Source organism: Microchirus variegatus, assembly GCF_963457635.1.
Source record: "Microchirus variegatus genome assembly, chromosome: 1".
Lineage (NCBI taxonomy): Eukaryota > Metazoa > Chordata > Actinopteri > Pleuronectiformes > Soleidae > Microchirus > Microchirus variegatus.
The window spans coordinates 15,216,008-15,243,068 of NC_139802.1; the positions used below are offsets into that span (position 1 = coordinate 15,216,008).

The 27,061-nt window shown below is 41.1% G+C and overlaps 1 protein-coding gene across 7 annotated transcripts in view; it reads left to right on the forward strand.

Annotated features, from left to right (window-relative positions):
• The window catches only part of rims2a (regulating synaptic membrane exocytosis 2a), a gene marked incomplete at both ends in the record, with an annotated part of 127,048 nt that overhangs the window by 87,476 nt on the left and 12,511 nt on the right, over positions 1–27,061 (forward strand). For 2 of the 7 annotated variants that reach the window (XM_083897823.1, XM_083897824.1), the window contains 7 exons: positions 2,573–2,758; positions 4,140–4,246; positions 4,612–4,644; positions 12,549–12,649; positions 15,022–15,188; positions 15,779–16,027; positions 22,338–22,555. In XM_083897823.1, the coding sequence (XP_083753949.1) occupies positions 2,573–2,758; positions 4,140–4,246; positions 4,612–4,644; positions 12,549–12,649; positions 15,022–15,188; positions 15,779–16,027; positions 22,338–22,555 (1,061 nt within the window). Of the gene's footprint in view, positions 1–2,572; positions 2,759–4,139; positions 4,247–4,611; positions 4,645–10,470; positions 10,504–12,548; positions 12,650–15,021; positions 15,189–15,778; positions 16,028–22,310; positions 22,556–27,061 lie in introns of all 7 variants that reach the window. The other 5 variants (XM_083897825.1, XM_083897826.1, XM_083897822.1 and 2 more) reach the window with 3 other exon arrangements.

Sequence of the window (27,061 nt, forward strand, 5' to 3'; positions counted from 1 at the left end):
TTTATTATGCTACTGGCAGCAGCTTTTTGCTCACCCACACAGCGGGCATCTCTGATGCCTTGCTCTGGGCTGCACAGTAGCTTTGTTAAGTCTGTCTTTGCTCTTTGGCTTGGCTTTGGCCTGAATGGTCTGCCCATCATTCCAAGGTCCCACAGAAAGGTCTGCTGACACCAATCTATCCCCAGGAGGACCCACATCAGCATCCTGGTGCACCAATAAAAAGAAATAACTCACAATGGCCCCTCCAGAGAAATGTTGTAAATGACTCCACTTTTCTCGGTCTTCAATCTTCCACCTGCCATCTGGCTTTCAGTCAGGAATAACGTGACGTTTGCACCATTTCTCTCCTCTCCAGGAGGGGGAAAAAAAAGTGATGAGTCCTCACAACTCAGCCTGAGAGCTTGACTGACTTTATTAAAGTGCCACAAAGTTTCCCCAAGGCCCAGGTTGGCTCGACTTCAGGCTTAGCCTATAGCACTAGACAGCTGATAGAGAAAGGACAAGTGGCAAGCTTCATACTTTTATCTGCAGAGGAACAGTATACATCTGGTGCAGAGGAAGGAGAATGTGGAGTAAAACTAAGCAGGATCAGAAACAAGGGGGAGCAGACAGTACTGAAGAATCAATCACACTGGAGTTTGAGCCTTTTGGCAAAAGTCTTCATTCCTCATTTCTCCTCCAAAAAACATGAGAACCTTTTTTTTTTATTCCGTTGTTTTAAGTGCATTGCTTTAGAGTGCACTTCCAGCTGGACAAAGCCCACAGCACCTGTAAGCAGTAAGTTTATATGAGCATTAAGTATCAAAACTACGAAAACCAGTACGAATATAATGAGCAGGCGTTTGACACGGCGATGTCTTGTCAATTTAGACCTTGTGAGGTGCTTGATGCCAAATAAACATAACCATCACATTACCCATAATTCCTCAGCTGTAGCAATCACATGATGGGAACCCACTAATGATTATGCCGACCATTAATGTAGATGAATGTTTTAATGCTACGAAAGCCTTTGACAACACAGAAGAGGATATTTTGTCTACCGGACAATTTTTCATATGACAAGATGCCTCAGACATTAGACTAACTGTTCTTATATATTTTCAAAAGATAAATGTACATATTTAACTGTCTTATTAGAAGTGGATGAGATGAGCCTAATATTCACAAATCCATACTTTTACAGTTTCCCCAAACAGTATGCATGCTCAAATGTTGAATGTGTCTTTTGTATGGTTTGATATATACCGTTTGATGCCATTCTGTATTTGTTTTCAACTATTTTTTTTTGCTTTTCTTGTTATTGCAAAGGTAAACAATACCCTTGTGCACAGTGAGTGATTTTTCCAGTTGAAAACTTAACCTGCTTCCCCCCCCCCCCAACAGTTCAGTCTTCAATCTTGACAAGATCTGCATTTATCCTCACTGTGCCAAAGATGCTTCAAGAATAATGGCCGGTCATTATTCAGGAAATAACAGATTTAACAAGCCCAGTGCAATCTTAAAGATACACTGTACACCTTTCTCTCACATTTCACTCGACCGCAAATACAGTACAAAATGAACACACACACACACCTATCACATTATTCTGCACATGGTCTCTGCTACATGTGCACACCCTGAAGACTTCACTGTTAATTCACTACATGGTCCATGTCCCCCCACCCTCTATCCACCCTTAAAATCAAATAAGTCACCTCCTCGTTAAGAATTATACACAAAGCCTTAACGTTAAAAGACAAATTGGGTTTCAAGAAGAAGAAAAAAAAAAAGCCTTAGTGTTCATAGAACATTTAGTTTTTCCTACATTAAGTTCTAACTACACTCTTAGAAATAAAAGTGCTAAGTAGAACCATAGAAGGTTCTTTGGCTTGTCCTCATAGGAGAACCATTTTTGGCTCCAGGTAGAATCTTTTTATAAAGGTTCCACCTGGAACCCTTTTGGAGGGTTCCACCAAGAACCCTTTTAAATGCCATTATTCAGGAAAGGGGTTTTAAAGGGTTCCGTGGATCAAATTGGTTCTTACTGGAACCATTAGTTTTACCATTTGCTTCTGAAAACCCTTCCCCGAAGAAAGGGTTTTTCAGAAGCAAATGGTTCCAGATAGAACCTCAGCCCTTGTAGAAGGACCATTTTGGAACCCTTATTTCCAAGAGTGTACAGCTGAATAATTTCTTCTTCTGTCTTGAGAGGACAGACATTTATTGTTGTAAGTTTCGTGCTGTTAAAAACAATACAGCATTACCAGTTTTGTGGCATTGTTTATGTTTGAAATGAGTTCCAGTCTTTGCTGTATTGTCCAATACAGGCTAAATATGTGTGTATAAACACATGTTTGGTCCATGAGATTAAATATGTCAACAAAATTGTCAGCAATATCACTAGTTTTGTAATAAATTAGTCAAAAACATGCAATAACACATGTTGCAGCCCTTATAGACACATGCACATCTATGTGGAGCACCGAACATTTGTTGTCCGCCATACATGGCCGTCCTAACCAGCGTTCTGTCGCTGCGCTGCTTGGGTCCCACTGAGTGCCTGCCTATCTCTCACTAACCTCTGTAGGAACCACGGAGCCATGGATAGACACGAGTATCACAGCAGGTCCCGCTCTGCAGACCAGCGGCCCACTATAGAGCGCCCCTCTTCCCGCTCGCGCTCCACTGAACGCTCCCACGACTCTTCGCTCATGAGGTCCATGCCGTCTCTGCCATCTGGGAGGTCCGCCCCCCCCTCACCTGCCTTGACGAGGTGTGACCCAGATCGGAGCATTAACCAGCTTAACACGGGAGCAACTGGAGCTGTAGTAGTGCAGTCATTTTCCTGAGGCAAAGCCACTCTGGAGGGAGAAATAATTTAAACATTAAGATTTAAACATCACTGAGAAGATCCAAGGATGTCGCATTTGTGCCAGAATTATACTGTGTATATGCTATTAGAATAAAGCTTCATTATTACATTTAACCAAATTTTACATATTCTGGCAATTGCCAAGAGTGTAATATGTGTACCATATATAATCATTTTATGCTCGTTAGATAATGCCAGGAGGTGAGTACAAAGTCTTTAAAAAAAACAAAAAAAAAACAGTACGATTATTTCTGCCCCCAGAGCAGCTCCACCTCTGCTAACCATTTGCTTTGTAGAACCAAAGCCACTAAAGAGTCCGTCCCATGAGCTCCCACCCACCCCGATCCTGACTAACTCACAGAATGAACCAGAGAAACCACATCCACCACCACCTCCCTCCCTCTCCCCCTACCTTCCTCCCAACACCCTGCTCCTCTGCCTTCACCCCACCCCAACCCACCTCACCTCACCTCCCCCCTCACAACTACCCCACCACCCACTTAGCCACTTTATTTTTTATTTTTTTGTCCCCAAAAGCCCCCAGTGCTGAATTTTCTTTACACATGACCCAGGCACGACAATCCTAACACCGTAGATAGCGTGCTGACCCGTTTTCATTTGGAACACACTGCTCATACGCTTGCGTGAGTATAGCAGTGTTGGACCGACATTTTATTTTGATTTTCATCACTAACATCAACTGATGGCGTTTTACCCTGCGATGGCACTCTCTTTTACTTTCTCTCCTGTTTCTTTTTGTTTTGATTTGAAGTCTTTTGGGGACAGTATGAACGCATGGTCGCACTGGTCTGCTGGTTCCTGCATTGAACTCTTCTCTTCTTACAGCTCGAAGAGTCGACTGTACATGCGATTCACAGCATCTTTTTTTTATTGCAGCTCAGTTCCCAACACTTGACGTATCCCTTCACCTCCATGCCATGTGCCAAAACATCATTTTGCTGTGTGCATTGGTTTTATATTTGAGACATTGTTATGACTCAAATTCTGTTAGTTATGATCACTACGTACCTCCTGTTTGGTCTGAAGCTTATGCACAGTAACACAGTGAGTGTGAATATAAGTAATAAGTGATCTTAGTTAGTGGGTTAAATCTTGTCACTTTTTCTCTGGAGTAAAATCAGTCACATTTATCTATTTTTGGAAATAATCTTTGCTTTTCTCACGCTGTGATGTGGGTGTGACATGGCCCTCCATCCACCATCAGCCCCTGTCCTGACTGCTGTCTCACACCAGTGTCCACTGCTTTTTTTTTGTCATATAGGGCGCATCCTCGCAGTGGATCAGTCCAGACCAGTCCCACCAGTACCCCGATGTCCAGCAGACGGGGACGGCAACTACCACAGCTTCCACACACGGGGAAGGAGAGAAGTAAGTCCACTGGCTGTTTTTTCTTTATTTATGTATTGCAGGGTTTCTGTTTATTGAGAGTCTCAAACACAGGAAATATAGACGAGCGTGGTCATTATTTTATTTGTGTGATTTCTGATCAGTATCTTGATGTAGTTTTTATTTGGTGATTCACTTGTTTGGGCTTGAGGAAGCTTTGTTTTTCCTGCACTTCTGACTGAAATGGAATGATTTTTCATCTGCTGATGGACTCTCTCGTCACAAGCTGTAGATTATAATATTATGTACAAGAGTATCTCTCCTTGAGTGTTGTGTTTTGTTGCTGTGAACTGTAGCCCTTCGTGCATAACTCTCTCTACTCGATTCCTTTTCCATTTTCCTCTCAGAAGATGGAGACGAAGGAACAGAGCCTTGTGAAGGTCTGTACCTGAATGTGCGGGTTTAGTCTTTCAGACTGGGAGTGTCTGTTGAGCCACACCTGACTCTGAAGGCCCAAACCCTGTCTGCAACTGCAGGTGGCTTGGGTTCAGTGGAGGCTCAGATTTCCCTGTGCTCCATGAACCCTCCCCCTGTTGCAGCGCTGTTAAATGTACAGTCGAGTTGTCCTGTGCCACAGTGTCGTACTTATACCTGTAGTTGTGTCTGGATCCTGCTGTCGACCGTGCCGGTGTTGTGTTCAAATGTAGCCTCAGTTGTCCTTAATTGTAAGAATTTGTTTTTGAGAATGATTGATTTATTTGACCTATAATAGGACTGCTGAGATAACTTCACAAAGCCACTGTATTGGTTTAAACAGTGTATGCAATGATCATGCCACACACACGCAACTAAGTGCTATGTTTGAAGTCATTTTTTTGTTCCTCAGCACTCCTTTAACTGTTATGTGTTGTCCTAGCAATGTGTGCCATGTACTGTAAGGCACTGTGATGAAAACATGTATCAATCAGATGCTGTAGAAAAACATATAGAGTGCTGTAGATTTACAGTGATTAGAGACTGGGACAAAGGGGGAAAAAGCTTAGCCAGTTCTGGGGAATTTGTCAATGTACTTTGCAGAACTCTTTCATCATTGTCAGAGTCCATGAGGGCTTTCTTGCTCTCTCTCTCTCTCTTTCTCTCTGTCCCGCCCTCCTTCTGTATCTGTGCCATCTTTTTTATCGCTCTGAATCTCTGTCTGAACTGCTCTGCCGCTCATTTTGCCCTTCTGTCCTTCTTCTTCCAGTTTATTCCTGACGCAATCTCTCATTTAGCTGTTTCTCTCCCTGTCTAGTAGTCAGTCCTTTCCCATTTCTGTAATCTTTTTTTTTTTGTGTTGGTATATATCTTAAGCTCTCTGGCTGTACTGTGCCTTTTAGGACAGTGGCAATGTGTGGGCAGTGGGAGGGAGATTATTGATCTGACCTTGTGATACAGCTCCCACAGAGCCGTATGGCACTCAGTTTATGTAATGCGTGCGTGCGTGTGTGTGTCTAGCTTTTTAAGGACTGCATCCTTTTTTTTGTTGTTGTTGTCGTCTTACTGCACTTGCACTTACCACATTGTCTTACACGTTATCTGTCCCTTTGGCGACTCCTCAGAGGGAGCAGCAGGGGAGCTTGGGGAACCTGAAACCCAAAATGGTCGCCCAGGTGTGTTTATTATTACACACATTTACCTTGAAACCTGCTCTGAATCTCTCAATTTTCTTAATTCCTTTCATAGAAAGAAATACCCTTTTACTTGCATTTTCAGAGTGGTGATGTACAGAAAAGTAGCCTGCATTCATGCACAGGCCTGAATGAGTGGCCAGACTGTTGGCACAAACTGAGGTCCCCCACAGTTTGCGCTTCCTACTTTCCCATCTGTGTAGCTTGAGTGTGTCCTTTGACTGTGGCAGTGTTACTCAACATTGTCATAGCTGGTGTGTGAACTGACTCAGTGGAAACTCACGTAGAGTCTCTCAAAACATATCCTGTTTTTCCCATAAATCTCTTAAGAAAGCTGAATGTTGTACTTTGAGCACAGTGTCTATAATCAAAAGAATATATTTTGTATCTAAATGAAGGCTTTGGTGTCAGCTGTTGAAATAGCTCTGTGCTTTTGTGCAGATGCACTGTGTGCCGCCATATTAATGTAACTTACAGTACTATGAGATTCACGAGCCTCCATCCATCTCCCCTGTAGCAGCAGACTGTGAGGAAAAACCCCAAGGTCTACCTGTAAATGGGAGGAAAGGCAAGTCATTTGGACAGTGTGGTTTTGGTGTGACTTTTCTGTGTGACATTAATTTAGTCAACACAAGATTGTGGGTGACGTTAACTTTTCTGCAAACTTCCTTTGTCCGTATTTCGTTATATTCACTGAGTCGTTCTTTCTGGGTTAATTCAGACTAAACGAATAGCAGAATTAAAATGGATGAAGCTAAACAAAATATATTAATACACACAGAGTCCTGTTATACTGAGTTTTGCTGGTCTGACCTTCTACCCAGCTCTCATTTTCCTTTATGTCAATCATTTCAATTCTCCCACAAAACAGATATTTTCATTTATAAGTCATGTGTAGTTACTTCATTACAACTATTTTGCTTTTCTGATGAAAGTGTGTATAACCTTAACAACAAATAATAATAATAATAATGTGTTGTATTTCCTGGATATTTGACTTAGGTGTTGAGGTACGGCAGGGACAATGTCACATTTTCAGAGTGTTTAAGTGGTGTTACCTCTGATGGCCAGCAGATGGAGCAAAACTCATGATCTTGGTTGAGGAGCTGTCCATGGTTTTGCACTGATGTGCACTACACAGCTAATACACAGTGATCTGTTTAAAACAGTGAATGATGGATAGATTATTATTTATTTTGGGGAAAGTTCTGGAAACATTCATCTTGGACAGTGTTTAGTTAGAATGTACAAAAAGCTTAATTGCATTAATATAATGTAGTATTCAAACCAGTGAGTGTATGTGTGTGTGTATTTGCCCATGCATGTGTGTCTTACTGTAGAGGTGACATGGGAGGACCAGCAGCAAGGGCTGAATGGCTCTCTGTCTGATGGAGGGTCACAGCCACAGCCCTCCCTCACTGCTGCAGGTTAGTTGGTGTGGGTGTGGATTTCTGACACTTTCTAGGAACAATGAACAACCCATTCATGTATATATATAAATATCTTGCCAGTATATCACCAGAGAGGGCTATGAAACCAGGCAAGTGTACAGTCTAGCCTTAGTTATAGAACCAATATGCTAAGTTAATTTTTTAAACAAGTCACTTGACACCGTCTGCCAAAACTCCTTGTAATTATCTACTGATGTTATGGCTTAATGGAAAGATCATAACCGCAAGTGTCACTTTGACTCAGCCTGTATTGTAGCTGTCATTTGTTCTTCCTTTTTCTCTGTTTACCCATACATCATTTGGGTAACTGAATATGTAATTTCTTTAAAAAAAGGCTCAATATGAAACAGGACCCACGTTTCACACGGTAAATAAAAGTGGACAAGGAGATTAATTTAGCAAAGCTATAAAGCAACAATGCAGCAGTTCACCATCCCAGAGTTTAATCTCATAGATGTACATAAAATACTGCCATCATCAAATATTTAAACTATCACCATCATCCTCGCATGAACTCTGTGTTCCTCCAGAATAATAACACAAAAGACAATGGGTTGTTTGTTGTTCAGGCCTTTTCAAAATTAAAGTCCGTATTTTGTGTGGAGCCTTTTTCTACAACAGCTCCAAAGGTAGACCTGGACAATGTAAAGCAGAAACTTGTTAGAATAAAAATCACAAAGCTTGGCACAGTTAATTGAAGTTGATGGTTGCCCAGGTCAGCCTCTGGATGGCGCCCTTCTCTTTTCTGTCTCCTCGTGTGGTTTTGCAGTGCAGCCTGAAGCTGGTGGTTGATCATTTATCATCAAAGTCAGTCCTGGTGTAGAATAACAACATTGCAAACAAACAAGTCGAGTTTTACATTTTAACGCTCTTAATGAAGTTAACCCCGATGACATCCATTCTGTCGTGTTGCCGTCCACAGAGAGACAGAGAAACATGGAACGCGTTGCTATGGTGACGGCACCAGTGTCTTGATGTGCTACATTTTCTGAATTACCTTAACATGCTTCCATGGAAACTCATCTTCGCCCCCCCTGTAAATGAAGCCTTATTTATATTTCCTTATAGGTCACAATGTGAACTATTATTTGCAAAAGATGTAATTTAACAGACTGTATCTGTGACGCACACACACAATTACTGTTTGTGCCATTTGGAGCTGATTTTTATTCGACAGCTCACTGGTTGAGTTTGGAGGTAACCTCTGACATTTTATTTTATTTTATTTTGTTGCAGAGTGACAACGTTTTCTGACTTGTCAACGTCTACAGTTTTTCCACACATTCATGTGCTGCTTTGTGCTGAGGGTTAACAACGCTCAGATTCAAACTGTGATGAATTCTCAGCAAGCCTTACATTTGCTAGCAAACACACACACACACACACACACACACACACACACACACACACACACACACACACACACACACACACAAATCCTGATTTACACAAATATCCCGTGGTGATGATGCCTTATATTAAAATCTGATATTTCATATGATGCTGCAAGATAGACTTTTAATATGAAAAATTCAACTGAACCAAACCACTTTTTTTTACACTGGGGCTGTGTTTTCACATCCCTCAAGGCTTGGTAACAATAATCCTCGTCCATGTTGGCATTTTTGGTTGTGGAGATTTTGCTTTTTTTTGTAATAACCTATAATCTGATCATTACTTGCCGTTGTGTGTGTATCTATCAAGTCTTTAAAATCACTTTTCATTGAGGGTCATGCAATCGTACTCGGTGTATGAACCCACTGACCACGCTAACTTGCTCTGCTGTTTCACTCCCCCGTCTCTCTTTTATTATATTATGCAATTCCCTTCACCTGACGACCTCCATGGTGCAACTGAACTAACGGGGCAAAGGAAATCACTTGCTCTCTTGATTATCATTTGACTCCCTAATGAGATGTTGTTACCTGGCACAAAGAGATGAAAGCTGGTGAGGCAGATGTCTCATGTTGTCATTTTTATTCATGTGACACTTCATTATTCACCCTAATGAAGTACTAATTGAGTTAAATGCAAATTCTGTGTTGGAGGGGGGAAGTGGGGGGGGGGTGTGTATGAGCATTAATTCTGATGGCTTCTTTTGGCCTCCTGACTGTCACTGTCGGTTTGTGGGATTAAGATTCAGACTCCAGGCGTGGAGATTAGTCAGACGGTGTCACTCTGAGTGGGGTCGTGGAGTGTGGGGGTCCAGGCGTGCTGGCTCACACAGGAAGTAAACACATGTGGAAGTGTCCTGGTTGCTGATCTGTTCATCTTTTGGAGAGAAAGTGTCATAATATTCAGGGTGTCATGTGGATGAGGAGGAGACAAGACGGACATCAATACTATGAAGAGATACTTTAGCTCATGCCTGTGTGTGTGTGTGTGTGTGTGTGTGTGTGTGTACTTCTCAGGTACCTACATTTTTACACATTTCGCTTCTACTCTTAGTCGGCGCTCTCTTTTGTGTGCTCGCTGCTCTGTGCTTTTAGTTTGTGTCGTTTTTTTTTTTTTTCCTTTCTTTCCTTTGATTTTTCCAGGCTGTCTCCCCACAGTTGCCCCATGCAGAGTCAAGTGGCATCCACTTTTCCTTTTACCCTCCTTTCCTCTTCCCCCCTCTTCCACTCCTGTTGTCAGAGGTCTCAGGCTTCTGTCCAGCTTGGGTACATTAACATCTTTTTTACTGTTTCAGCTCTTCTTTTCCTTTAGAGCACAGAACCTCACCTTCCCAACCTCCCTCTTTTTCTAATTTCTGATAACTTAACTTGTAGCCTCTACCTCAGCCTCACCTGGCCTCACTCCCTCTTGCTCTATTTTGACTTGTCACTGTGCCCATGGTGGAGTTTGTGTGTTCTTGGTGTACTCTATGATTTTATTTCTTTGTTCTGTGCTTGTTGTGTTGTCATTGTCGTGTCGTATTGTTGTCGCGTTGTGTCCCCCTCCCTCCGTCCCTCCCTCCCGACCCGTCCATCCTCCTCCTGTTCCCTGTGACCCTCAAAAACCTGCCACATTCGGTCATCGCGGTGATGGCGTCACCCTTCACCCGTCCTTCCTCATGTCCTCCGTCTGTCCCCCTTACCCTCCGTGCATCCTCTCACATCCATCTTCCTCTCCTCTGTCTGTGTCTGTTCATTCTGTGATGTGATCCCAGAAGACACGGACTCACCAAGTTGGACGAACTCAGGTCTGTCCCTTCTTCTTCTTCTTCTTCTTCTTTCCCTCCCCCCTTTTCTGACTCGGCTTCCTCTTCTTCTACTACTATTAAATGGGTGTGTCTTCCTGCCTTGCCCTTCCCAATCCACTTCCCTTCATCTCAGTCGTCTTTTCTTTTCCTGCTTTGCTTGCCACCATTCTCTGGTGCTGTGTGCACTCTGTGGATGATGTTTCTGCGCTTTTTAAAAATCATTTCACACTTCTTCTTCTTTTTTTTGTTGCTGTGGATAGACAGTTTGGGCTTTTTCAGTTCATAGAAGCATGGTTATGTTCAGTCAGTGTTCTTGTTTTGACATGAGGCAGGGTGTTATTTTCTATTTGGAAAAACACTGTAACTAGGATCATTTTATGGACTGATTACTGATTATTATTAGCCTATTTAAATATAATTCAACAACCAAAAACATCTTAATGCTGATAATCATTTAGGCTCCATTGCAGGAAATGACTGAAAGATACAGCACAGTCGAAAAATGTGTATGTTGTCCATGTATATGTGGACATTCAACGTGTTAAGTAAAAAATCAATGTTTTTTATTTTTTTATATTGGGCTACAGTAATATAGTAGTATGTTGACCGACCACTTTCTGTCCCCTCAAAAGCTATGCCCAATTCCAGCAATCTGATGTAGTTCTATAAAACAAGTCAATAAAAAGCTGATTAACATTGCAGTTTTAAAAACTTTGTACGTTTTCAACCTGGACGCCGTGTTTTTAAATGTGGGCATGCAAGCTAATGGTATTAATAATCATATGGTTTAGTAAGTGCAGCAAAGCAGCTTTGTTGACAGTGGATATTTCTTGGACGGTCACAGTTTCCCCTTTAGATAAAATTATACTCACCACACTGGTAGTTTTGTTTGACCACCAGCAGAGCTTGATTCCACAAGTAATTGTCTGTACCATTAATGCACACATACACACACACTATAGAGCCCAGGATGAAATGACCAGAATCCCCCTTTAGCCTCAAAGACGTGTTTAATTTCAAATTCAGTGACCTGCAGACCTAACTTTTCACTTAATACTCCTTAAATGTAAGTATTTAGACAAACTGAAGACAAAGAATTGACCCAGATAATTAGATAAATAATCCTCACGGGAGAGAAAATCACCTGTGCGTTTCAAACTCCCAGCTTTGGCTTTTTTTGTATGTGTATGTGAAGCTTTAGGCACACTCTACATGTCACTCATCTTCACTTTATTTGTCATCGATATCATGTGACACAAAAGTAGAGACGGAAAGCAAGTGGAGAGAATGGAGCGACAGCTGAAGAAGGAAACAGCTTATAGTTTAAGCTTTTTCTTTATAAAATATGTTCCAGCATGGAGTATTTGTTGTCAATGACGATGTATATAGTGGCATTATTTCCCTCACAGATCAGGGCTGAGTTGTATTGAGTTTATTGATTATGGTGTGATTTTGTATTTGTAGTGCAAAAAAAAATTAAACAAAGTAAAGTGGTTACACTGATGTAGGAGAAGATCACAATGATGTTGTGATATTTACAAAGAAAAAAGTGTATTTCACAAATGTTTCAGTTTCAGTCAAGATGGATGTGTTGGCTGATTACTGTGATCATTTATTTACAGTTGTTGTCAAAGGATTGACCTTTATCTCAAATCTCATGTCATTGTCGGATGTGACAAACTGTGTTGACAGTAGTTGTTTGGCTTTGTGTTTATTGTGTAGTAGGATTATTAAATTATGCTTTTAATTTATTTATTTAATAATTAAAAAAAAATGATGGGTGGTTGGGATCACTGGTTACAAACGGAGCAGTTACCTTTACAAATCAGCATTTATTTTTTTATGGTTTGTGTTTGTTGTGTTTTGTTTGTTTTCAAAAAACAGCCGACCATTCAGCTTTTTTCTCCATTCGACCTGTCCTTGTCATGGCTCATGGCTTATGGCTCAGCAGAAGCTTGTCTCTCACCATAGCAGTTTGTCCTTCCATCAGGCCTCGGTCAACTAAACGAGCCGACCATCTGATCGTCCCTTGTCTCTGTGCTCAGGTTTGGAAATGGAGGAGAGGACCAGGCAAATGAAACTGAAGATGAACAAGTACAAGCAGGGAGCCGGCTCTGACTCCAGACTGGAGCAGGACTACCACAAGGTAAACGCATGTCCGTCTATACTGGATGTGTGCTCCACTTCTCAAACAACATGTGCCTACGGTATATTGTTTGCATGGCTGCACTGTGTGCGTCGGCCATATGGCACACTTTGAAGTCGGCCAAGCATGAACGCAACATCACAGTGCGCATGAGCACTGTCATATTTGCACATTTTACACACAAACAGGACATGTAACAAACAAGCAACGTAATTCGATTTGGAAAGGGTTCACTTCACCCTAGGAGAAGAGAGTGCCAAATACACAGTATTCCTCTCTTCATATGGATTGTTTTGCTGGCAACAGAAATTTCCAGGAACAATGTCATGTCCTGATGTTCAGGATAATTCACAGAGCTTCTGTTTATTTTTTCTAATAATTCATGTTCACAAAATGTCTTCCGAGGACAAAGTGTGTTTAGAAAAGGAGCTCTGGACCTCTCTTATGCCATTCCTCAATGCTCTGAAATGTACAAACACATTTCCATGCACACATCCACTGTACAGAAGTAGCTGCTGTGCATTATGACCAAAGTAAGGAGATTGTGTTTTCTGTCCGTCATCGGTGTGAGCTGAGCCTTTAAGGCTTTTGTTGTAAATTGAAGGAATGTGACAGTGAGCGTGTGCAGAGTCAAGTGTTTACTACTCTGCTCTGGAGAAGTGCTGAGCATGTTTAGAAATCTGTGCCTGGGTCTGGTGTCTCACTGCAGTCTGAGCCAAGACGTCTAAGACAAAAGGCTCTGTGTCCAGCTCTCCTTTTATGTCCGTGTTATGAAAACTATTGCATTAGAAGCTCCCCGCTGTGTCTGCTAAGAGTCTATAAAAAGCAGATTAAGCTCAGTTGTCCTTGACTGTTGAACATTATCCTGCTTGGAAATGCCATTGACAAAACAATGCTCTCACTATTATTAAACAAGATTTCTGAGTGCCTGCTCTTAAACCGCAGTGTAATGCTGAACAGTTACGGTAACTCCCAGTTTAGCTTCTTTTACAGTAAACATCCCACTAGAAGGACACACACAGACACACACACAGAGGATATTTTATACACATCCAGTATCACAAATTTTCCTGCACTGGATTCAGGCCAGGGTTGTCATCCCTGATCAGATGACCTTCCAAGGAAGCACCAGTGTAAAGCAAGTCTAAGGGGGGAAAAAAATTAGAAACTCTGTGTTAGAAGCCAACTATATGTCACATGCCATCTGGCTTCCAGTGCTGGAGACAGAGAACATTCCTGTATTTGAATTTTAATAAAGTAAAAACATCTATAACTAGATTGGCACTCAGTAGCGTACATATGTCTAGCAAGGCCAAACAGTCCTACACAGTCTGTCCAGCTCTAAACAGACAAAAAAGGGAACTTACAAACATACATTACAAACAAAACTGAAGACGTGTCAGATTTTTACTTCCTTAAGTGTAAAATGCCCCTTTGAAAGCATTAATCAGCCCAAAGTTAATGGATTCATCACAATCCTCCATTGAGATGTCTCAGAACAGTTGCTGACAAATAAATACAATTGTTATAGACTATATTGTGTATATAGTGCAAATAGCCCATAGCACAAAAAGTATGATGGACCCAATTCATTATATTCTGCTGTGCCTTATATTATTGGATTATTCACATTTTAGTATAATTCAAAGTCAAAATGTTATATGCTGTATTGTATTCAAACCATAACATATTAGATTATATAATGTATACAATGGGAAATGTGAAAGGTGCTTTAAGAACCAGTCAGAAACTATTATTTAGGTCACGGTAAGTAAATTGTCAGCTAAGTTTAGATCCACCTTAATGTCTAATCTTGGTGAAGCTTGAAAAGTAACTAATTATTGTTGATGTCAGATGAATTTTACAGAAATAAAACATTTTAACATTTAACACATTTTCCTTAAGAAGTAGGTGAGTGCTTCCAGTATGTTGCAGTGCACGATACTCAGTGAAGGTTTCAGTTATTAGAAGATGGAAATCAATCTTCACCAAACAGACAGTTTAAGAGCTCTCCTCCAAATGATCAGATCATACAGACTCTATTCCACTTTGTGAAGTACTGAACTTTCAGCTCTGTATTTTTATTCTCCTTAAACAAGCGGAGGCAAATCTGACAATCCTGACCTTTTTAAAAATCACACGTGATTGGCAACATGCAGAAATGTCATCGCACTTTCTGTCGTCTTCTCTGTGAGCACTACTAATGAATGTTCACTTCAGCAGCAGAACTTATCCCGATCATTATTTGTTCTTAGGAAATTTAAAGGCACGTGAGTGGTGTTTCAGAGCAGTCTTTACCCTTTCAGCACGTTTCATCTCATTTTGTGTTGAATAACCACTGAATTCTGAACTCTTGTTTTTCTGCTCTGCAGCGTTCTGGCAGAGATCCGCGGGGCTCGGATAACCTGTCGGCCAAGTCATCGGACAGCGATGTAAGCGACGTGTCCGCTGTGTCGAGAACCAGTAGCGCCTCTCGGTTCAGCAGCACGAGCTACATGTCTGTCCAGTCCGAAAGACCACAAGGAAATCGCAAGATCCGGTAGGCTCACATCCACACCATGGGCCTGTTAAAAACCCTGAAAATGTCTTCACGCTGTTATCAGGAATGGACAAATCCCCCCTCAGCGGTGAACTTTTAGTTGCATACATGTTGCCACTTTCAGGCAATTTCATCCGTGAAATTGTTTGCACTTGGTTAATTAAGAGAAGAGAAAGCACCCTTACAGCACCGTCTGTCGTTTTCTCTCTGCGGTGAGTTCAGGTTTGGCTCTGCTTTTGCAAACATCTGGAACCAAATGGTTGAACTCAACTCACTCAGGCTGTTGGGGGAAGTTTGTCCATATCTGGCAACAAACACTGCAACAAAAAACACTTTTCATATCTTTGGGTGTCATCTCAATCCAAAGCAAAACAAATAAATAAAAAATAATAATAAATTGCATGGCGCCTTGCAGGAAGTCTGCATTTCTGTTTTCTATTATTATCACTCAGTCTGCTTTTGAACTTGGCTGGACTTGGCTGTCTCTGTGTTTGTCTCTTTCTCTATTCTTAACTCTGTTCATGCTTTTTTTGGCTTTCTCTCTGCTTTGCATGTGCTTCCCCGTTTTTGCCCACGATCTATGTCTTCAGTCTTCGGTTGCGATCAAGGAGCCTGTCTCGGGAAGGCGATGAGCAGTTAGGAGAGGTTCAAGAGGAGGTGGAGGTGGGACAGGGAGGAGGAGGAGGAGGAGGAGGAGGGAGGGATAGTAAAGAGTGTAGGATGCAGGGAGGGAGAAAGGAAGCAGTGGGCGAGGTAGACACAGACAAGGAGCATGAGGAGGAATTGGTGGAGAAAGAAGAGGACTTTCACCAGAGGAGTATCTCAGAGACTGACCTCAGGTAACTTGTGTGGCAGCCTCCAATCGTAGACTCCTACTAACAATCTAGCTGACCTGTAGCTCCCAGTGACCGACTGACTTCTGCACGTTTATTAGAAGATGTGTAAAGTGCTGTGACTATCCTCCACCCTTTTACCCGTAATAATTACACACATTTGGTCCTGTTAAACCTTACCAGTACTGAAGTAGAGAACTCATATAACACTTTGACACATTAAAAGCATATAAAGATAAACAAGGAAACAACACAAGTAGCATTGAAACAGTAACTGAGCGCCCGCTGAAAACTCTGCAGCCCAACCAGTGACTTCACATTTAGATGTGAGCATAGAGGTGCAGTAGCACACACAACCACAGATAACAGTTGAAAAAAATCGGATTATTGTGAACAGATTGATGGTTAATACATTTAAAATGTATACATACTGCATGTGGAGGTGGACATGGAGCATAGGTTAGTGGGATAAGGAAGGAAGACGAATATTCACCCATTGTGAGCACTCATAAACAGCTAAACGCTAGATTATTAGTATTGTTTTTTGCAGGACAGAAAAGATAGTTGAAGACAATTAAACAAAAATCACTCATCCACAGATTTTCCTGTCAATATATTTTATTAAGAGCTCACAACTTCAGCTCTGTAGATGATTCTGATTGACCGGGAAAATGAAAATGAAAATTTATTTCATTCCATTGCACCAATTTGGATGAAATCTATTAGTTTATATTCCTACATTAGTGTGTGATGAATCTGACTCGCACAGAGAATACTCTGCAGTTTGCAAACAGATTACAGTGTCACACTGCAGTTTGGTGACCTTTGCCTCATGTGCCATTCTGGAGGTGGAGCTTTGTTTTTCATACTTTTTAATTATGATTTTTTTGCGGTCATAAATTACACATACATGGCATGTTGATGCATGCACTGTAGAACACTATAGTTTTTTATATTTTCACTGGCTATAATTAGCATGACATAATTTCACTGTGGCCACAGGAGAGTGTAGCTCGATTTGCAGAAATTAAAACAAGAAAAAAAAAGTATGTCAAGCAGCTGCATAAACAAACTGATTTGGAATCCTTCAGCTGGATAAAGACTGAGCTCATGCTCCCAATAAGATGTCCTCACTTTCAAATCACATTCACAGCAGGATCTTAGTTAGTTCTTCTTACCAACTTGAGTACGGCTCAGCGTCTCCTTGGAAAACGCATCGAGATAAAAGCTGTAAGATTAAACCCTCTTAAGTGTGATTATCCCTGCTGGTCCACGGTACACAGTAGAAATTGGGTAACACTCACTAAACTATATACAGGTATAGAAACTGTTACATTAATGTTGGAGCATTTCCATTTACAACAGTGCCCTAGTGTCTGCTAGTTTTCTTTCAGGCTGTGTAAGTCTGTGTTGCTCTCCTGTTTGTCTGTGCGGCTCCCTGCTGAGGTGTTTCATCACTATTTTGTCTGTGTTGTCACATGCTGTCTGAGTCCCACACTGTCCCTCTGCACCTGCAGCTTGTCGACCCAAACCCTCTCCACCTTCCGTCTTCCTCCTTCCTCCTGCTACTTCTAGAAACCCCTGAGAACATTTCACCTCCTCTCTATAACACCACAGCCCTTGTGCATACACTCTCCACCAGCACTGGAAACTGTAATTCCTTGTGATTGTTAAGAACACTTGAAGAAATATTTTCAATTCAGACTTAATATTCCAATCAAAAATAAAACAGAAATTGAAATGCTGACGTGCTCCAAACAGCTACAATATGAGTCGATCGTGCTAAATCATGAATCCAATCAGCTCATAAATCAATAATAGAAGTAATAATAAGAATGTTGTTGTTGTGTGTCTGCAGTGATGCTTTTTTCAGAACACCGCGGTGGGAAGAGTGGTATAGTAGTGCAGTCATTTTGCGCTACAAGCCAAAGAGCCAGAGTAAGGATTTATTAGGAAGTACATGAATTAAAGGTTCAGTGTGTGCAGGATTTTGCCACATCCATTGGTTGAATATCATCAGTACAAATATTTAATATTCTGCCAAATGGAAATAATTTCACCTACATCTTACACACTGGACCTTTAAATGAGTCACACAGAAAGTACAGTTTTAAATTGATTGGTCTTTTTTTGTAACGGCTTTATACTTTCATTGAAGCTTGTCATATTAATCGTAAATCACTTAAACACTTAAAAATAAAATATGCTCAGACCTGTTTTAATATGCACAAACCATATATCCTCACAACTTCAAACTAGGGCTAATATGGCATCAGAAGCACATTAATGATATGCTGAGGAACAAATTAACTCTTAAAAGTCTTATATTCACTTCATATTTCACTGACCAACCTTCATGCTCTCTTTAAGTGACATTCTCAGACTGCTTAAATTGAGCTCTGTTATATGTTTATACCGTAAGCAAAGCAGTGTGAAATGTACCGCTAATGCTCAGATTAGAAAATAGACTTTTATTTTATCAGCCTGCAAAATTAACCTTTAACAGTTGACTCAATCTTGTGGTTGATCCTGTAATTACTGAAAATAATCAATCATGTGTCTATGTTATGATTAGAGGAGGAAGCAAACAACCATGTAATTGATAAGATGCAACTAGATGCCACATGGTTTCAGCACTACTCATCTACGTACAGTCTATGAGCAATAGAGCGGCGTGATTTGTCAGGAATTGCTGCGAGCTGCATTTACTTATGACTCATCTCTTATGTATTTAGGCCACAGTGTAAATATGCATCTGCTACACATTAAACAAGCATGTCCAATCTGGCTTCGTGTACAAGCAGCAATGGTGGCCATGTGTGTTTTTTAGTCAGAAGGACCTTTCACTGCACAGAAAGGCAAACTGAACACACTCAGCTCTTGGCTGATGTGGTGTCCAGTCCTCTTCAGGATGTCAGGTGCTTTCCATCAGCACTTTTTTAAATCCCACATCATCTCTTCTCCACCAAGGCGCTTTCCTTCGTCCAATATTGTTGCCAGGGTAACGGTTCATTCATGTGAGGGAGAGTAAAGACTGGTGTTTTTGAAGGCCAGTGTCTGGCCATCACTAAGAGGAAGGAGGGGATGTGTACTTTAACCTCCTCTCCACCTTCACCGCTCAACAACAGCTGGCCTGGTAAATGGAAGAAGAGAGCCGTAGCTGTGTTACCTCTGCAGCTGGTGATAACGTTTCAACCCGAGCCTCAGTCTCGCGCCAGTCTCTGACGAAAAAAAAACTTTGTCGCTGTTTTGACAGCCATGTAGGCATACTAATGCTATGGCTGCGGGCACAGTTGCCATGGAAACCCATATTTTCTGCCTCACCTGATTAAAAGGCACTGATCTTTCACGAGGAAGATGAACAAGATGAGGGCTTGAGTGTGTTTGGTCAGGAGGAACCGTGTGTGACTTTTCATATATTTATTGACAATAACTGGATTTGGCCCTTAAGAGTCTAATATACAGTACTGTGCAAAAGGCCACCATGAGATTTGTTGCTATAATGAACACACAGTATCCCTTTATTGGATCACATCCAGAAAAAGGGATGTGTTCCAACATTCTTCAGAAAAACCACTTACAATAGCACAATCCTGTGGAACCCTAATGAATATTACTGGTATTACTGATCTGATCGCTTTGTTCACCGAGGACTTTTACTGAAGACTTCGTACAGGATGTAATTAACTCTATCAACAACAACAACAGCTTTTGCGAGACAAAAAATCCCATGGTGTTGTCTTAGGAACACCTTGTCCTGATGAAGATACAAGGTGTGTGTGTAATCTGCATCTGTAACACCGTGTTCTTTGGGGCTGAGGTTAAACACCAGAAAATCCCCCAGAGATTCACCCAAGCAGGAACTTTTAGTACGCACACTGAGATTGTCCTGAATGCCTGCCAAGACCTGTTAGGGATGTAGAGTTACCGTAATAAGACGAGGTGCGGAGAGAGGTGGTAGAGAGGAGCTGCGGGTCCAAATGTATTGTTATATGCACGTACCGTATGGGACATGCATATAACAATACAGAGTAGCAAAGCAAATAGTGGAGTAGACACGGGTTGGCACACACCCAGTTGCATGGAGTGCAGTTTTCTCCCCATGTGTTTCCTCCCTCCACCAGAAGGGTCGCGTGGGGGTGCTGTGCCTATCTCAGCTGACATAGGGTGATAGGCGGGGTACACCCTGGACAGTTCGCCAGTACGTCGGGCCACATATAGAGACAAACAACCATTCACTCACTCCCATGCCTACTGTCAATTTAGAGTAGCCAATTTACCTAATCCCCATATTGCATGTTTTTGGACTGTGGGAGGAAGCCGGAGAACCTGGAGAAAACCCACGCACACATGGGGAGAACATGCAAACTCCTTGCAGAAAGGCCCTTGTTCCAACCGGGGCTCAAAGTTGTGTCTTCTTGCTGCAAAGGCGAGAGTGCTAACCACAACACCAACTAAAAACCTGCAGAGGTTAATTGGACACTCTAAACTGACCGTAGCTGTGAGAGTGAATGGTTGTTTGGCCCTGTAATGGACTGGTGACCTGTCTGGGGTGTACCTTGCCTTCTGCCTTATATCAGCTGGGATTGGCTCCAGCTACCCCCAGGACACTCACGTGGAGGATAAATCTGTATATCTTGCATCTAGTTAGAGATGATCAAATCTCTTTAAAAACATCTCACAGAGCATGCATTGTTATTCAGGTCTGAGCAGATTCACCTTCACTGTGTAATTATTTGTATTTAGCCAAGCGATGACCTCTCCCCTGTATGCAATGAAAAAGGCAGTATAATCTCCCTCTGTTGAGCGGCTGAAATATGGCGATAATCTCCCTTTGTTGAGCAGATGAAATATGGACTCACTGTGACGATATAGGGTAAAAATGGAGTTTAGAAATGTCACCTGTAGCACATCGGCCCTCATGTTGTCTGGAGTCAAGACCCTTGAAGGTCTGCTTCAAAGCTTCTGTGCTGCATAAGCTGATCAAAACCACTAATCCCCACAATAAGTGTTCAATATTTATGTGATAAAGTAGAGGCTGAACAGAAGCTACTGGCATAAACGAAAGGCTTTGCATCTGACTTATTTCACCAATAGCTGTTTATTAATCCAATTCCAGTACAGTGGATATGAACAGTAATGCCTAATTAAAATAACTAATGGTGTCTATTGTCAAAAAGACAATTATCCTTCTCCATTTCAGTCATTGTTTCTCTCCTTAAGTTGTATTTTTAACTTGGAGATCAGACACCTTCATTAATGAGTAGCAGTAGCTGCAGGCACCTCACGGAACTCATCCCATTAAGACACAGAATGGAATGTTTCTCTTAAAGATAATTTCACTGGCTGAGCTACGATGAGACCTCGATACGACCAGTTCCTTTCAGATAGTTGCTGCTGGTAATGCACAACTTTTTCCAATTTGTGTGCAGTGTAGTGTAAATGTTTTTATTGTGTTATCATGACTCCAGAGAAGATCTTTAGCAGTAGAAAAGAAACTGTAGGAATAAAATAAAATAAAATTAAAATAGCATTTCCTATTATGGCATAAGCTATGTGTAAATTAAATTATATTTTTACAGTACTTTGTATTAATATTATTGTAATATGTCTTTTTTTCTTGACATAGAGTTGAATTTATTTTTTTTCTTTCATGGTTATTATTATTATTATTATTTTTTAAATAACTTAAAAACTTAACTTACCACAATTTAAAATTAATATGATAGCAGAACTTGATTTACCAACAGCAGGCCCATGAGTAGCTGTTCTGGAGCTTTCAGCGCTATCACACAAAAGGGGATTGTAAATGTTCAGATTTCAAAGACTGCACGTCCATTTTCAATAAACATTTCAGAATCTGTCAAATTAAAAAAAAAAACAATCATTTTGTCAAGAAGCACAGAGGAACACTGCTTACAGGAAAAACTCTGCTGGGCAAATAAAAAAAAAACACAACAACAAGAAAAGAGAAAGCAGTGGACAGTGGAGACACATTCAAGCATTCACTTCATTTTACATCTTAAATTGAATGAAAAGTCATTAAAAAAATATATGCACTCCAGCCACTTTAAAGCCTAAACTCTACTGCCATAACCTCCTGTACCTGAACTCTGTCCTTTTCTCCTTTTCACCCCACACCTTGTCTTTTCCCTCACCTCTCCTTTCATCTGGTGTCCACTTCTAATCTGTTCTCCTCCATCATCTCTCCTTCCACATCCACTGGCCTCCTCTCTCCTCTGCCCTGTCCTCACCTGCCTCCCTCTCTATCAATGGCGGTGGCTGACAGTGACTTTGCATCCAAAATGAAAAACAGGCAAATGGGCACGTCGGGCGGGATGAACATTACCAAGAGCACAAGCATCAGCGGTGACATGTGTAACCTGGAGAAGACGGACGGCAGCCAGTCGGACACTGCGGTCGGCACGGTAGGCACTGATGAGAAGAAGAGGCGCTCCAGCATTGGTGCCAAAATGCAGGCCATGGTTGGCATGTCACGCAAGAGCAGGAGCACCTCTCAGCTAAGCCAAACAGGTAGGACAACCACTCTTGTGTATGTGTGTGTGTTCTCGTGGGCTCATCTGTCCTGTGGCCTCCTGTTGTGTTGGTTTCTTTGTCGTTTTTTTCTGTGTTAAATATTGATTTCTAACGCTGCTGTTCTCTCCTCTCCAGTTCTTTCTTTTCCCATGTACCCTTTTAAATCTCGTAGGGGATCTGGACTTGAGGGGAAAAAAAAAACTTCTTACAACTTTTATCTATTTTTCTTTCCTAGGTAACAACTCTCCTGGAAATTGTCCTGTCTCCATACAGATCCCTTTTTCTTCTTCTTGCCTTTCCTATTCTTTTCTACATCTTCTGTTGTGTTCTCACACGTAAAGCTGATGATTAATTGTGCCTCCACGATAATAATTTGTCATTTGATTGTGAAATTGCTTTGTTGCTATAACTATAACAGCTTTGCACCTCAGCTGTCACGTTTTGTCACCTTTTTTTTTTTTTGTTGTCTTGCCTGTGATCCTTGAGTGGGAAATGCGACGTCAAAATGCAGACATATGTTGTTGCTTGTATTTGTGTCTCTGAGTGCATGTGAGAGTGGGTGCACATGAGCGATATAGGTACAAAAGGGCATCTTATATATAAATATATATATTTGTTTTTTTATGGTGGAAAGATTGCTGCTGCTTTTACTTTCCTGTCAAAAATCATTTGCGGGGGTGGTTGAGCTGCTTTGACTGGTGCCAGACAGTAGCAGGTGGTGTGCCGTCGCTGCCAGATAGATTGGGAATTGCTCTGTTCACGTGGATTGCTTTTTCATTTCCTCTATTCAACCTTACAATTGTCACTAATAACTTTCTGTCCAGATCTGACTTTCTAGCAAAGCAGAGGGCCATAGATATATATTTAGCAATTGATGTGTGATGAAGGTGCGGTGCACATGGTACTGCGCACCGCTCGACTCCTGCGACTCCACCACCTCGTGATTTGACTGGCACGTGCGTGGTTGCATCTTTTCTCTGAGTAATTCATTACTACTGATTGATAGGTCACTGACTCAATCAGTTGCTTTCAAGGGTTTTTCTTTAAGTCGTGGTAATTGGAAGACAGAGGTTGAGTTTATGAAGCAGCTCTTCATGTCTATTGCTGACGTTTAGTTATAATAACAACCACAATAATAATAGCACGTTTCATACGAGGATTGCAGCTCAAAGTGCTCCACAATAAAAGTAAAATAAACGCAACAATAAAACAACACAGGGTGGAATGAAAACGAGCTAGTTGAAGGCTAGAATAAAAAGATATGTTTTAAGTCTTATTTTAAAAATATCTATCTGATATCTAAGGGGAGTGTGTTCGACTTCAATAAAACAGCAGCGGCCGATCGCAGTGTTCTTTGCGGTACATTGCGGTTTGTAATGTAGCTTGGTCCTAGCCCATGAAGTGCATTGTAGGAGGACCTTAAAGTCAACTCTAAATGTTACAGGGAGCCAGTCTGAGCTGAAGTCTGTCGGCCAGTAAAAAGTACCTTACAATAGTCAAGTCTGCTTGAGATAAAGGCATGTATTAGTTTCTCAGCATCTTTTTGAATTATAAATGGTAACATTTTAGCAATATTTCTAAGGAGGAAGGAAGAATGATAAGATAAGATAAGATAAGATAGCTTTATTTATCCCACAGTGGGGAGAGAACAGGGTTTCAGCAGCTCCGTATACAGATAAACAATTACACAATATTATAAAAACTGTACATGGAAAGAGATGTCTTTGTTATTGAATTAGACCACTGTTCTGGCCTTCACTTGTTAAAGGAACAAAGAAATGATCCATTTTTAACATTTTTCACACAATCACAGGAACAAAGTCACACACACGTGCGCGCACTCTCTCACTCTCGCCCCATGCGGACAGCACACACACAAGGCATGTTTTTAATCTAGCACAATATCCATAGATCACTCTGTGCTTCTGAGTGCTTCGGATAGAAATTGTGGCAACAACGATGCATCTGTCATGTGATCTGTGTATTTGGCTGTGCGCTGCCAAACTGCCTTCTGCCCCACTTTGTGGTGCACTCATCAACTTCTATAAGGGTGCAATCAAAGGATGGCTGAATTTAAGAGGCTGCTTGGCACTTTGTGTGTGCACTCGCTGCCCAGTGTTGGGGGTGAGTGAGTTGATCGGCCAAGCAGCACAACTCTGCTATAGACAAACACTGGTTAGTCCCAGGTGGCCACCATGAAGAAAATGTACACTGACTGTTCTTGATTTGTACAGCTGGTTTTTGTCCTCTCAGTTCTCGACGTGAGGCACTTGACTTTCCAGGAAATACAAATGATTCACATTGCCTTAATAAACATGTTCCATACGTCAATAACAGGATCAGATACCGAGTGCAAAGGGACTACATCCACTTTTTCATTAAGAAGATACTCCAACTTGGATGGAAAATGGAGGTTGTTGCTGAGAATTATTCATTATTCAATTTATTCTGATCTCTTTCAGTCTTCCAAAAGGAAAAAAAAACAAATCAACAGAATGGTTTAATTAGCTGTTGAGAGGGAGGTGAAGCGCAATAACACTGTAATAAATAAAGCAACCAAAAGTTCAAGAAAGAATTAAGGGAAACATTTTTTTCTGTAAAGTATTATATTGCTAGTGACATGGTTGCTTGGCAACAGATACGTTTTACAGCCCAAGTTTGATTAAGGATTTAGAGTTTGACTTGTTGTACATCTCAAGTAATGAGTGCGACTTTTTTAAAGATAATGTTAATGTATGCTGACGCTCTCCGTGTAGTCATTTAGAGCTGATTGTGTTAAAGTGGTCGTCATAAACAGCATCGGGTTGATTTATCGTGTCCATTGTCCCATTCAACATTCTGCAATCCTCTTGCCCGTAGTACATTAGGTTGTAAGCTCAGTAGAGAGCCAATTATTCCTCATACAGCACAAACAGAGCTGCTGCTACTACACAGTCTGACTCAGCTGAAACCGTACAGCAGCAGCAGTCGAATGTTGCAAACCCATTGAAAATTCAATTCCATATAATTATCTGGACACTTCTTCCCTCCTGGGAAACTTGGCATCTGGAAACAGACAAACAATTCTCAGTGATTCCAGTGCATTTTCTGAATATTGATAAAAAATCTTATGGCTGTCTGAGGTTTATGTTTTTTTTTGGTCCTCACAAAGATATACAGTACTTTTAGATGTGTTGTTTTAGCAATGCTATAATGACCGTACAGCATAATTATGTCTCAGTAACTTTTTAAAATAAACGTAAATAAATAGCACAACCCTGGTTCTCTTAAAACGGGAGCGGAACCTTAATAAGTTACTGGTAAAGACCTGTGTTTGTACTATTTCATATCTGCTGTTGAAAAACACACACACACACACACACACACACACACACACACACACACACACACACACACACACACACACACACACACACACACACACACACACACACTGAAGTTATCTAATACTAGAAAAGCTGATTTATTTTTGTATTTTTCCCTTTTTTTAACCTCTTAAATCATCCTCTGTACACCAGCTGAATATGAACCCAGAATACATTGCTCCCTCTATAGTTGTCAGTAAGGATTTTTTTGTAAATTGTCCAAAATGCCACAGTTAATGCAATAATAATTTCGTTTTATGCAGAGAAGGATTTGTCGTGTGTGCAGTGAATCTAAGCCTCCTCCTGAGCACTGTGCAGGACACTGTGCTGTCTGTCTTCATGTGAATTAATCTGTCTTGTCTGCAGCATGTAATAAACATGCTAATTCTCCCTCATCCTGTACATTATGAATATTCAGTCCAATGTATTTGCTTTTTTCTGCTTCACAACTAGAAGGAATGAATGCTATAGGAGCATGAGGGATCACCTTTGAGGAAATTGGGTTAGGGTTAGCAACTTTGTCCTCATTTTTCAGTATCTACTCTTTAAAAGCTTCAGCAGCAAGTTATTACCTGCGGCTCGGCACCAACATGTGACTGTTAAAGATGAGAGGATGAGTGGTGCAGGGATAATGCAGGGAATTAGACCTTATCAGACCAAAGCAAAAGGTCTAAGACTCCCCAGAGTGATGTAGAAATAAAAAAAAATACTGAATCAGTGGGGAGGATTTTGTGTGTTATAATATAATGTCAGTAACATCTAGCTTTCATGTTACTGACATTGTTACAGCACAGCATCCAGTATTGTTGGGTTTGTCTTAGTGTCCCACTTTTTGTAACCTGGCACTCTTGTCTTTAACTTTCTCTGGGGAAAGACGTATGGAAGTAACAGGTTTGATTTCCATACAGTAATTTATCACTTGAACTCTTTACTGAGATGTGAAAGCTTGGTGAAAGAGAGAGAGAGCGTTTAATTAGGTGACCTTACTGACCGAGCATACATTACTCATTTATATATAGCGAGAACAATGCGTTGGCTGCCTGCTCCTTCCTTGCTGCTCTCTCCCCGTTACGTTACACACTGACATATTTTCGGACTTCTAAAGTCTTCAAACAGACTGTTTTGTAGGTGGTAAAAT